The 14,804-nt window shown below is 18.8% G+C and overlaps 3 protein-coding genes across 3 annotated transcripts; 1 reads left to right on the forward strand and 2 right to left on the reverse strand.

Annotated features, from left to right (window-relative positions):
• Positions 1 to 1,014: 1,014 nt before the first annotated feature.
• On the forward strand, positions 1,015 to 8,551 carry SRAE_2000385100 (Caenorhabditis elegans ly-6-related family-containing protein; the record flags this gene model as incomplete). The annotated part of the gene is made up of 4 exons (XM_024655094.1): positions 1,015 to 1,171; positions 7,853 to 8,044; positions 8,103 to 8,318; positions 8,463 to 8,551. The coding sequence occupies 4 exons, from the start codon at positions 1,015 to 1,017 to the stop codon at positions 8,549 to 8,551; spliced, it is 654 nt and encodes a 217-aa protein (XP_024508401.1).
• Positions 8,552 to 8,786: 235 nt separating this feature from the next.
• SRAE_2000385200 (Protein sine oculis) lies at positions 8,787 to 10,528 on the reverse strand (the record flags this gene model as incomplete). The annotated part of the gene is made up of 3 exons (XM_024655096.1): positions 8,787 to 9,153; positions 9,770 to 10,309; positions 10,356 to 10,528. 3 exons carry the CDS (start codon positions 10,526 to 10,528, stop codon positions 8,787 to 8,789), a joined length of 1,080 nt encoding a protein of 359 aa, XP_024508402.1.
• Positions 10,529 to 13,450: 2,922 nt separating this feature from the next.
• On the reverse strand, positions 13,451 to 14,331 carry SRAE_2000385300 (Hypothetical protein; the record flags this gene model as incomplete). Its single annotated transcript, XM_024655097.1, has 3 exons — positions 13,451 to 13,488; positions 13,544 to 13,733; positions 13,813 to 14,331. 3 exons carry the CDS (start codon positions 14,329 to 14,331, stop codon positions 13,451 to 13,453), a joined length of 747 nt encoding a protein of 248 aa, XP_024508403.1.
• Positions 14,332 to 14,804: the final 473 nt, after the last annotated feature.

Genomic DNA, 14,804 nt, shown 5'->3' on the forward strand with positions numbered 1-14,804 from the left:
ATAGCCAAATATAATAGGATAAATGCATCACTTACCAAAGTTCTTCCATTATGTTATCACCATTATCTCCTCCAATTCAGTATATATAAATATATATGTACAGATAGGATACTTCTAATTATCTCATAGCACATCCTATAGATTCATTTAATTTAAACTTAAACTTATTTAAACAAGATTCATACCAATATGTTATCCTTTTATTTGTTTTTCTGTTAAATGATATAACAATATTTATTACCACATTTTATTTAATTTTTAAATTAAAATAACCTATATTTTTAATAATATTCATATAATTTTATTTTTATAACTTTAAAAATATAACATTTTTTTACCATCTTATAGTAAAAATTTTAAAAAAAAATATTTTGTTATGTTATCATTTAAATAATTTTTTTTTTTAGAATGATAATAATAAAAAAAAAACATTATTATGTTTTAAATAAATCTCATAAGATATTAAAAGTAAAAAAGAAAGAAAATAGAAAATAATATTTGCCCTTTAATAACACTTATCAATGTGTCTTTTAATTTCTTTTTACTTTAAAAATACATGTATATTAATCCATTAACTCTTTTGATAATCTAATATGTTTACCACTTTTATTGAGCATATTTAGTATTTAAAAGTTTACTAACTTTATTATTAAAGAATATTTTATATCATATAATAAATTTATAAAATAAAAATTTTATAAGCATATTTTGTTATTTAAAGGTATATCAAAAATTCATATAATTTAATTTCATTATTTACAGGTAATATTTATGCATTAAAGAACCTAGTAATAATGTATCTTTTTCCCCTATATAATGAGATTTTAGTTAAATGAATTAAACATAAAATATTAATTTAATTATATAAAATGATATATGTGAAAATTTTGTAATAATCGAGAAATATTATTATTAAAAAAAATTATTTTTTTTATAACTTAAAATAATATTTTATCAATCTATGATTGATCAACTATTTAATAATATTAAGTTGTTTTTTTTTTAGAAAATTAAATGTATTTTGTATTTTTTAATTTTTTTATATTTCATTTACTTTTTTCTATTTATGGTTTATGGATAGAAGATGGAAAAGAACGACGTTCCTGGAAAGATCAACATCCACAACATAGATATGTTGCTCAGATACATGCTGAACATTACCGTTATCCAAGTATGTTTTATAAACAAATAAACAAAAAAAAAATATATGAAACAAGTTGTAAAAATATAAAATTTTTATTTCTCTCTAAAGGATAAACTTTTTATTAGTGAACATTAAAATCTTTTTAAAAATCTATTTAAACTATCATTATCACTTATATTAGTTTTTAATATGACATAATTAAACAGTAATATATTGTGGTGTATCATGTATATATATCAAATGATAAACAACAAAATTAATTGAATCTTGTATTTTACTAATATTATAATATATATATACTTATTTAACTCAATCTTTATATTGAAATGTGAAAATCTGTGTTTTCGAAATTAAATTTTCCCTTTCCTTTTCCTCTTTCTTGTTTAGCTTCTAGGCACGTGTTTGTTAAATAATTTTGTAATATTTTTAAAAATTAATTTTTATACTTTATTCATATATATATTTCATTTTGTATTTTGTTGATGAATATATATAGTTTCTTAAAATCTTATTATTTTCAAACAAAATTATATTGATAAACTAATTTGATTTTTATCATAAAGAGTGTTCTTTAAAAAATATAAATAACTACAAAATTAAGATGAGATGATTTTGTTTATATGTGCATACTTTTCACTAAAAATTAATTTTATAGGAAGAAAATAGACATAAATAAAAGAAATATTGTAATAAGTATTGTTTTATAAATCCTTCTAAACTCATTGGTGCATATTTTTCCTCTTTATTTTATTAACTTTTACTTCCGTTCATGACTATGAATATGCACATGTATTTGGAGAATTTAAATTATTTTGAAAAAGAAATTTTGTTGTATTTTAATTTTTTGTAAAAAAGCTTTTGTGATAAAGTATTACTTTCTATATATATTATATATATTTTTCATTTAAATTTTTTTTTTATTTTTTATATATAAATTAGTAATATTATTTTAAATATATATATAAAAAAAAACTTTAATAAATGTAATTTATCTCTAAAACATCAGTTTAAAATGACATATAATTAAGAAAATAAGATATTTAAAGATGGTTAAACTCAGTTTATGCTTATATATATTTATTCACACCTAATCTTAAGAAATTTTTTTTTTTTAACTTTAAAGATATCTATTTTTATACCTTATTTTCATATTTATTTTTTTTTTTCTAAATAAAATAATGTTTACTTTTTTATTTCATGATAATATAATGGGAATTTTAATATATTTATTTAGATAATTGTAATTTTATTAAAAATACTTTTTGTAACAAAACATTTAATATATTTACCAATTGATAAAAGCGTAATTTTATCACCTTCAAATCGACATCTATTTTTATCTAATATTAATAATGCTTCCTTGAAACAAGATAGTAAAAATGAGGTTTTATATACAAGGAAAAGGTTTTTAAAAGAAAATTTATCAATTACACATTAATGTCTCATTTCATTTATTGCCTCTCCCGTTTCTGACTTTCAAAACCTAATTTCATTTAACTTTTGGGTCTTAAAAAATATATTTAAAAAGTCTTTATTTATATATAATAGGCTCTTCACATCAATTAATACATATTTAAATATATATTAAAAACCGTTAAAAGAATTATTTCTATTATTTATATAAAAATAGTACAAATAATATATATATATATATGGCATGAATTTTGATATAACGCTTAAAAATATAACAAGTACCCACTTTCATTATATCAATCAACATATATAAATTATACAAACGTTTCCTATTAAATGTTTTATCAATTTCAAAAATAAATCTTTTTTAATATTATTTTTATAGTATATATTTAATAAACATCTTTTAATATTTTTAGTATTTTTTTTTAATTTTGTTATATATTCTTTATAATTTTTTTTTTATTACTTTAAGATATAACTAGAATTAATAAATAATTTTCCTATAAAAGATGATTTTTATAATAATTTTAAAAAGAAAAAAAAAATTAAAATATATCTTAAGTATCTTTCCTGTTGTTCTTAGAAATCTTTTTTACATAAATTTATATTTACCAATATAATATAAAAAAAAGATAGATAGATATATATATTTTTTTAAATAATATATCGAAAAATTCATCTTTACAAAAAAATATTTAAATTAAAATTTATTCTTTCTAAAGTTTTATTCATTCAAATTTATTACTTTTTTATTTTTCGTTTTTGTGAATTTTAGATAAACATTATTTTTATTCATTGTGCTTCTTTTTATCACAATCTAATTAAAGATATTAAATATATTCAAATGAATAAAAACTTTTATTTTTTTACCTTTTAAAAATAATATATTTCTTACTACTACTTTGTTATTAAATTAAACTTGCTCTTTTGAATAATTTTTTTTTAATTAAAAAAAAAAATTAATTTGTTAAATTTTATTATTCATGCATATAGTATTTTGTTAAAAATTCTTTATTACCTTTCAAATATGTTTTTATTTTAATTTTATGTTAGTTGTAAAATATCAGTTTATATTTTTCCTATTCTTTAAAATAAATTTATGGTTTACTTTATTACAAATTGACGGTTATATTTAATAGAATTATATTTAAAAAGTTTTAGAATCTTCTGCCATTGCCATAATATTTGTTTCCTTAAACATGCTTAAAAGCATATTTAAAATAATAATAAAAGATAAAAATATTTGTAATTTATATTTATTTTATATATTATACCAAAACACTTGTTCTTTAATATTTATTTTTTTTCACCTTATTCATAGAATAAATAAAAGACGAAATATAATACAATTCTATTAATAACTTTTTTTATCAATTGACTTATTTAATATTTTTGCAATTTAGATTAAATGAATTATAGGAGTTTTCATTAAGCACATGTAATCACCTTTTTAATATCTACTTTTTATAATTAACTATTGTTCTTTTAAATTTAAAAATGGTTAAAAAAAAAAATTTTTTTTATATTATAATATTAAATTTCTTACACCATTACTTGAAAAACAATTTTAATATAATTTTTTTTAAAATTTTACTTTTAAATTTATTTTTCAGTTAAAACTTAATTAAAACAACTAAAGTTATTTATCTAATTACCATCTTATCTCTTCATTTTTAACTTGGTCATAAATATATACGTGTATTTTCAACATTAATTACTATTACTATCATTACATATTCACTATCAAAAAGTTTTTTTTTTTTTTCCTTGAAATATGCTGAATCAAATATTTTCACAAAAAGAATACACCTATTTTTAATATTTTTTATTATAAAAAAAATTATTGACATTTCTTTTTTAACTATAAAGTTATCTTTTTTTTTAATAACAAAAGAAATACTTTTAAAATATTACCTTTTTTCTATCAAGAACCAATTTATTAATATTTTTTTTTTATTTCAAATTTACTATATTAAAATTTCTAATTAAATTTATGTATAAATTATAACTATATAATTACATTTATTACATAAATCTAATAATTATTCTCATTTTCAAAAAAGTAAGAAAATTTACAATAAAGTTTAATAATTATTAGTAATAACAATATTATTAATAAAAGAAAAAAAAAATGACTTTTCAATTTACAAAATTAGTTTCTTTTATATTAGCAAATGTTAATGATCCAGCACCCTTAAATTTTGAACCTGGTAAGATATTTTTATTTATATAAAAAAAAATTTTATTTTTTTGTAAAAATCCCTTATTAGGGAAACAATTGTAAAAATAGAAAGAAAAAAATTTTTGTTTTATCATTCTATTAGATACAATAAAAATATATTCATTTTTAAAATGAAAAAAGATTAAGTTTCATCAAATCTTTATGTCTCTTCAATTAATTTGTTAACTCATTCTTTCATAAAATAAAATAAATCAAGCATGTTAAAATTGTTTATTCATTCTTGTAGTCAATTAATTGGTTATTTGAAATTCTAAATTTTATTGTAAGTGAAAATAGTGTATATATCTATTTCAATAATTTAAAAGTTATGTGGTAATTAAAGTGAATTATTAGATAATTTTTTTTTTCTATAAATTATATGGTCTCATTATTTTATAAAATATTTTAATCTTAAATAGGTTCTTTAAATATATTATTAAAATAATATATAAATTTTGATTTTTGAAATTAATCTAATGTTTTTAAATATAAGATTTCAATAAATCTTTTAAAACTTTTATTTTTAATATTCTAAATTATAGAATATATTTTTATAATTATTTAATAATTTTTCTTTACTCTTCTTTTTAATAATATTTATCAAATTGATATTAGTATATACATAACTAATATAATGTGATATATTTTATTAAATACATCAACTTAATATATATTTCCTGAGAATAAGAATAATTTTGATGTTTAAAGATATTTTAAAGTGTAAAACTAAAATTTGTAGTGATATCTTTTAATAGAAATTAATATATGAACAAAGCTTTATATATATGTATAAGGCTATATCTATTAAATAATTATTGATATAAATTAATTTCATTAAATAATATTTTGTTTCCTTGTAATTCATTAAAACGATAGTTATAATTAAGTGATACTGTTTTATTGGTAAAAATTTTTATTATTATCATTTAGAGAGAAATATTAAAAATAATCATTTATAATAAGGGATTTTCATTGTTATGAAATAATAAAAAAAAAATTTGAATTACTTTTAAAAAAAAATTAAAGTTTAATAAAAAAAAATAAATATAATAAAAGGATATATGTAAAAGTTGTTTATTTTTAATGTATATACATATATTTCTATAAAAATTTTTATTATATTTATCATACATGTATATATACATATAAGTGTTTTTACCATAAAGAGATAAAAAAAAAAAAAAAAGTTTTGTTGAGAATGAATATATAATGGAAGGAAGAAAAAGTGCATCTTTTCATCAATTGAACTAAGAAATATTTGTTTTTAAAGATGCTTTAATTTTTTTATTGAAAAATAGCTGCAAGAAAAGAAAAAACAGAAAATTTATAAATTTGATATAATATTACTTTTATAAAAAAAAAAAGGATTCTTTTCTTAATACATTTTAGAGTATTTATAACAAACTCTTAAAAAGGATAGTTGTAAGAGTTATACTGAAATTAGTATTTTTCAAATCCCATACTTCAATAAGAGTCTTTTCTCTTTTTGACACTCATCAATCGTCTTGGACACATACTTTAATAAAATAAATATAAGTAAAAAAAAAGTTTTTTTAAGGAGAAATAAGTTTTATAATATTTTTCTCTCCAACTACATTGTATCTTCAAATGAAATGTACAGAAGTATCTATGACATTTTATTAGTTAAGATAAAACCCAAAATTAAAACAGATGGATATATAAATGTAATATATATATATGTATATAAGATAATATATATGAATGGTAACAAGTTAAGGAAAAAGTAATTTTTATTTATCTTAACTTCACACATACAAAAATAATTCTCACAGGGAGGTTTACAAAAGAATATTCTTAGTTTATATAACACCATAATATTATTTTATAGTTAAAAGTATATACTTCTTAAAAATCCTTTCAATCAGTTTCATTAATAGATTTATTTATAATATATATATAAACTAACTGAGTGCTTTTAAAAATTTTTGTATGATTTAAATAGAAATTCTAATTTTGGATGAAAAATGTGAAGAAGAGAATATGATGAGATAAAAAAGATTTTTGTGGCTTTTTAAAAATTTTTAACTAATTCATGAAGAACTAAGTTAATAGTACAAATTGAGTTAGTAACTATAACTTTTTTTTTCTATTCTTGTATTATTGTTGAAAGACAATACAAATTTACAAGTTATATACTTTCTTTTAAATATTTATTCATTATATGATATATATATATATTTTAATACATATATATTTTGGAGATTAATGGTACCCTGTTCTAAAAAAAAAATATTATTATAATAACAATAGACAAAAAATTTTTTTTATTTTTTTATCTTTATTTACATAAAATTTTACGTAAAAATTATACCATTCTATTAATACATTTTTTTTTTATTAAGCTTACCCTACTTAATATTTACTATATATGAGCTCCATAAAAGTAATAATAATAATTCTTGTGAAAGTGGACATTATACTATTATTATGCATATATTTGACAAAATCTCCAAAAAGCTCAAATACCTCTCCTCCTACTTTTCTTCTACTTCATTTAATTTTAGAATAACAGAAAGTTTTTTTTTTTTTTTTTCAAAAATACTTACTTGAAAACATATATTTTTAAAGAAAAAAAACTCCTATCTTATTCATAATATTCATCCATTTGAAGATATTTTAAGGATAACCATTTTAATATTTTCACATATATTAATAATTTTAACTATTTATAATTTTATTTTTACAAAATATTTACTAAAAAATATCAGGAAAAGAAATATTAATATTACATACATATATATACGTATTATATATATATATGTATATATATATATATATCAATCATTTATATTTAATGAAAAAAATAAGAAGGTGACAAATTATGAAGGATAAATTTCTTCTTATAAAATCTATTTGTTTTTTCCTCCTTCCATTATTTTCTACCTCAACGACAGATGTTTTACAATTTTTCAGTTATATGATAGCAAATGTCTCTGATTTTAGTGATCCTAATGGTAAATGTTACTACAACTATGATAAATTTAAAAAAAAAAAGTTTAAAAAAAAAAATTATTTTTAAATTTTTATAATGTATAATATTTTTATTTCAGCATTTCGTATGCAATGTTACAGTTGTATGTCACCATATCTAGAAGATCAATTTTTGTATATATCACATTTATATAGAAAACCATTACAATTTAGTGAAAGATGTGATGAGGCAAGATTTTATGGTGATGGAATGAAAGTTAAAAATTGTTCTGATATGTGTGTAACACTTCGAATGAATGATAAAGTAGGAGGTATGTTTTTTTTTTGTTAATTTATTGTTTATTTATTTACTGTATTTTTTGTTTATAGGACGAAGGAGGCATGGGTATATGAGAGGTTGTTTATCAGATATATTACATTACAATCGAACAGTGGTACGTGAAAATCCAAATTGTTATCATGTACGCCTTCGTGATTTATTTGTTTCAAGTGATAGATATAGTTTTGAACCAACAGATAATGTAATGTTATGTACATGTTCCAATAAATTATTATGTAATACTGGATCATCAATATATAGTAGGAGTAGGAAGACTATCAAAAACTTTTATAAATTTATTATGAAAAATTTATTTTCAACAATTGGAAAAGAAATTCATTTAGATTGGAGGATAAAAAATTTTATCATATTTATTTTTCTAATTTTTATTGGAATTTTTATTAAAACAGTATTCTTTTTATCTTTAAATGAAGAATATTTAGTTGAACAGATTTATCTTCCATCATTTATTGGAGCCTTAATATGGTTAGCCTTATGAAACTATATTTTGATAATATCACTGCTATCCATTAAACAATTTGAACACATTTTGTCTATAGATAATATAATTATATCTTTATAATAAAAGTTTTTGTTAGTCATTTATTTTTTTTAAAATATAATAAAATAAATTTTATATCAAAAAAAAAAAATTTTTATCAATGAATATCATTTAATAAATATAAAAAATAATTGACTGAATATAAAATATCTTTAAATATTAAGAAGATTTATTACAAAGTTTGATAACAATTTCCCATATTCGCTGCAGCAGCCATCATATTCATGTCATGTGGACCAAATGTATATCCACCACCAGAAATTGAAGCTTGAGGATTACTGTAAAGAGAAAATGGATTATGATAGGAAGCAGCAGCTGCCATTGCAAGATCATTTGGATTGAATGTATGTGTTGTGTTTGTTGAAGCAAATGGTTGTAATGATGGTGTTGTTACAGTATTTGTACCAAATGACAAAAGTGATTGTTGTTGTTTATCAATATTTTGCCTTGAATTCCTTGAATTTGTTGGAAAATTTTCATCATCATTTTCATCTGAATTATATGAATCATCATCACGGCATCCTATTGTATTACCATCTCTGTAATAAATAAAAAAAAATATTAAAAAGTTATAATTCCAAAATAATATTTGTTATATTAAAATTAAAGATCAAAAGGAAGATGATAAATTTTTTGTTAATATAAAACAATAGATATAAAAAAAGAACAATTGTTTTTTTTATTTACATATCACTATATGTCTTTGACACTTTCATTAACATTTCCTTAAAAACAAATATAGATAGGTGATTGCGTGTCAACTTTATATCTACATAAAATTCTTAAATGAAGTGTCAACATGTATGTATTTCAAATTCTTTGTTTGGTACTTGACACGAAATAATTGTCAACAAGGGATAACTTTTTAGGTAAGAGACAATTATATAGGTATTAATAGTTTTGGCTAATTTAATAACAAACAGAAATATTATAAAATCCATATTAAAATAAGTAGATTTCTGTTTATTAAAAGCTTATGTCAAGTGTTTGAAGTAATTATATTATTATTGTGTAATAAATAAAAGTGGACTAAGGTATGATCTATTTCTTTTTTTTAAGAAAAGGTGTGTTAAGTAATAAGATTATCATGAAATAATATATTTTGTTTTTTTTTTTTTAAAAAAAATTTATTAAAATATATAGTATAAAACTTACTTGTCTTTTTCATTAGCTGCTCTATCTCTCTGTCTTCTATTTTTAAACCAATTAGAGACTTGTGTTACAGATAAATGAGTACTATCAGATAATTCTTTTTTTTCTTTAGGTGATGGGTAAGGATTTCTTAAATAACTATTTCTTAAAATATTCCTACTTTTTTCTTTAAAACAATAACTTGTCTGTTCACCATCCCATATAGAATGTGGTAATGGATATTTCTTACGTATTCTATACTTACCTACAGCACCAAGTTCTCTTCCTCGTATCTTCTCCGCCTCCATATAATGTGCTCGAAGCCAAAGATCCTGTAATTGTGGATGATTTTCAACAGAAAAATGATTATTTTCTAATAATTTATACAATTCTTTAAAATTTTGTTGTTCATAGTAAAGGAAAGCTTGTGCTTTACGGACTGGTTCAGAATTTTTTAATTCAGGTGGTACAGACCATATAAATTTACTTAATTTTTCAATTTTACTATCACGATGAAGTATTTCACATAATGTATCAATATGTTCTGGTGAAAATATAAAATTTCTAAAAAATATTTAAATATTAGAAGAAAAAATATTTTTATCCTTACCCTTTATTATCATTCATTCCATTATCATTATATATTCCAGATTGTTGTTGTTGAGTATCATACAAAGTTGTGTTATTATTTAATGGAAAAGATATTTGTTGTTGTATTGATGAATCAAGTAAAGATCCCTGATTTTGTTGATTTGTAGATCCGATTTGATATACATTACTCATACTTTAACCTTTTTCTTTAAAGTATCAAATCTTACACATAAATATCTATTTTCTATAATAAAAATTATAATATTAATATCAAATAATATAATAATATAACTTTTCAAAAACTTGATACTTCAAATATATCTGAAATTTAAAACATTTTAAAAGGATCTTTTTCGTAAGTCTATAGATCATATTATTGAATAAAAATTTAATATATTATTTTACTCCTCCTTCTAAGTAATAACAATATAATATTATATATATATATATATATGAATGGAATAAAAGAAGATAAAATATCAAGACAGTTATCAATACCTATCCATTATCATAAATAAAAAAAAATGATATAGTATGAAATTTATACTTCTCACCTTTCTTGGTGAGTGTACTCAGAATACTTTATTGAAAGAGTGATTTGATCCTCTAGATATAGACACTCTACTCCTGGGTATGTTACATGTATATAAAGTTAAGAAACCTGGAATCATATCATTTTTACTAAAATCTTTTTATAATATATATTGTTGCATTTATATATATAAACTATATATTTTTTTTTTATTAATAATATAATATTTAATTATATTTTAATTATCATAACTATATATCTACGTATTGTAATAAAAAAAAAAATAAAAATATTACTATAAATAAAATATTTAAAGATAAGAAAAAAAAATAGTATTAATAAAGTTAAGAGTACAAAAATAGATAAGATAAAATGAATAAAATTTAAGGAGGAACAATATTTTATTTTCTTTCTTAAATATAACATTTTCCTTTTATATTTTAAAAATTTTTATTTAGGGAAATGAAAAATTTATCCATTTCATCTCCTATTATAAGATCATTTTTACGTTATATAGATATATATATATATATATATTATAAAATTTTAAAATATAAATGTGATAAGTTAAAAAAAGATGCTAGCTTTTTTTTTATTAAATAAAAATTTTTTTTTTTTACTTATTATTTATCGTATAGAAGGTATTTATTAGTAGGTGTTAAACAACTAGATATTAAATATATAAAAAAAAATTATATACATTATAAAGTTTATCTTTTCCTTCATATTAACTTATTTTAATACATATTTTTATTCTATAACATTGATAACAATGAATTTTGATTCACATAATATCTACATGTCTTATTAAATAGTAGATTCTTAAATGTTTTTATGTGTTGGTTAGTATATATTTCTTCCAAATATTATATAGTTAGTTAATGGGGAAAAATTTTTAGAAATATAAAGACAACATTGCTAGGGAAATAATGAAAAAAGATAAAAGTAACTCAATACCTTGAGATAGGATGAAATTTCATACTTTATTCAATATATAGTTTTGATGATTGGAGTTAAAAATTTTTGGAAGTAGGTGGAGTTTAATAAAGAATAGAGAAATAATCTTTTCCAATTGTATTAAGAAAAAGGGTTGGTTAGAATATTTCGTTATTATATTTTATAAATATGGTAGAGATAAGAAGAAAATATATAAAAATAAATGTTTGAGTACTGTGTATTTATAAAATAATTCATTTTACAATTCATAATTAAAAATTATAAAAAATATATAAAAATAATTTATAGTAAATTATATAAATATAAAAGATATAAGATAACTAATGTCTTTTTTAAATTACTTTTAAAATAATAAAATAACAGTTGTTATATATTTACACAACATGCTATTTTAGGTAGTTTTAGTTCAATGTTACAACTGGTAACTTCATGAACTTTATCATGTTCATAATATTTAGCCAGCCGGTTACTTAAAAGTTAGCAAATAATGTTAATTGAGTTAAAGTTTACTTTTCATTTATCTTTTAGTCATCAAACCATTTTACTTTTAGTTTAGATAACAATAATAATTTATAACCATATTTCATTCATTTATTTATATGATGTTTCAACAAACAAAATAATTTAAAGTTTTTGATTTATAAAAAAAAAATTTATAAATATTTATGTAAAGAATAGAATTAATTTATAAATTAAATAAAAAAAAAAAGTTTTGTTGATTAAAATTTATAATAATATTTAATTTCAATGGCATTTTATTTATATAATATTATTTTATTTAAAAATAATTTTAATATTATAAAATTATTTATTGATAGAAAGGGGTAATAAAATTATTTTAAAAAAATATTGTAATTACAATTTTAATAGTTGAAGGATTCTTCAAAATGTTTGCCAACAACAGAGATACAATTGTATGTAAGATGATATTCTTTTACCTGTTAAGGATGTTCAAGTATATACTTAGTTAATCAACTACTTGAAATTATTATTATTATAACAGAAAATTGAAATATATCTGGTGTGATTTTGTCAATAATCTTCATGAAAGTGTTAAGTGTCCTGAATTGTATAATATATATATTTATATGTTTTATATTCTAACAGAAGTTAATAAATTTTTTTTTAATTTTGTTAAAATTATATATTAATATAAATATATAAATATTATGTCTACAAATTTATTTTTTTTTAAAATAAACAAAAAAAAATAGAAATAAATTTTTTTTTATCTAATATAATATAAAATATATACAAAATTTGGCATTAAAGTACAAATATATTTGTAAAAAAAAAATATTCTTTGTAGTAAAGTGATATATTCTTGGTAAAAAAATAATAAATCATTAAACCACATAAATTATAAAATTTTTTCATTGTTTTTTTCTTTGGTACTTAAAGATAAAAAAAAAAGTAATATAAATATTTGATCTGTGAAAATAAAAAAATATTTTATATAAACATTTTCTTTTAGTTTATAAAAAGAAAAATGTATAAGAATGATTAATTGTACTAATTAAATTGTCTTACTTGTAACATTCTTTTTTTTTATATATGTAACCAATTTTCAATTAGTTAATTTAATAAAAAAAAAAAAGTTCATTTTAAATAAACAATTAAATTTTCTAATTACGCTTTTGATGTTTCCGTGTTACAAAAGTTTCTGAAAGAAAAAAAGAAAGTGATAAATTACTCTTAAAAGAGGGAAATTTACTCACTATTAGTTTTTGTATTAAAATTATTATTCATACCTATTTTTTTATTATTAATATCATTGGTTGGAATTCTTGATATTCTTGAAGCCAATGGTCCATTAAATGTTACCGGTAAGTTATTATTTTCTAATCCTTTACTATTATCTTTGATGTTATTTTTTACCCTGTTGACGGTAGGCTTTTTGTTATTGACCTAAAATATGACAATATCATATTTCATTATCACATTGTGTTAAATTATTAATATGTTATCATTAAAATTTAAATCTTACCCGACTATTATTTTCTTTTGAACTACCAGAACTTTTTTCTTCACCTTCTTTTTTTTCCTCACTATTAATTGTTAGGGATCCATGACTATTTCTATGGCTTACTTTTCTTCCCTTCTTACCAGATTCCATTTCTTTTTGCCTCATCATGAAACATGTTGATTCATCAATTGGTGGAACATTTGTAATCCAATCCTCAGCTTTCGTCTTACCAGCATCCCATTCTCTATTCCAATGTGTCTCATTATTTCTACAAGATTTTTTAATATCACCCCCATTTGTAATATTTTTATTATCATTAACATTTTCAATATCATTATTTCCTTCATCTTCTTTATTTAAACAATCTTTAACAACTAATTTTTCAATTGGAACACCAAGAGCAGTAGCCTTATCAGCTGTAACAATTTTAATTCTTTCCTCAATAGCCTTATTTCGTCTTCTAATAACAGCTATCCTTGCATCTAAAGCAGCCTCCACTTCAGGTGATCTTATTTTACATTCTGTGTTTAATGATGACATTTTCTTTTTTAGTATAGCAAAATTATATACAAAAACTTTTTTTTTAATAATTTTTTAAATATTTAAGAAATATAGAATAAGTTTAATAAAATAATTTTTTTTTCTTCTATAATAGAGAATATTGCTAGGTAGATTAATTTAGAAAACCTGTAAAAAAAAATAGAATAAAATTATTTTTAGGTGAAAATATAAAAAATTTTTTTTTATTATTAGAGATAACAATTTAATTCTTTTACAATTATTTTTTTTTTTCAATAACAATCATAAATATGGATGTAAATAATATATTTATGATTTCATTTAACACCTATTTAAAATTAAATAGTATTTGTTGCTTCTACCTACAAAAAAAAAATTTTATTTAGTAATTTTCATTAAATCAATTTTTTTTTTTAAATAATAATATTATGTGTTGCAAATGTAATTGATATTTATCTTTTAAAAACAATATTAAATTTTCAAAACAAAATCAA

Source organism: Strongyloides ratti, assembly GCF_001040885.1.
Source record: "Strongyloides ratti genome assembly S_ratti_ED321, chromosome : 2".
Classification (NCBI taxonomy): domain Eukaryota; kingdom Metazoa; phylum Nematoda; class Chromadorea; order Rhabditida; family Strongyloididae; genus Strongyloides; species Strongyloides ratti.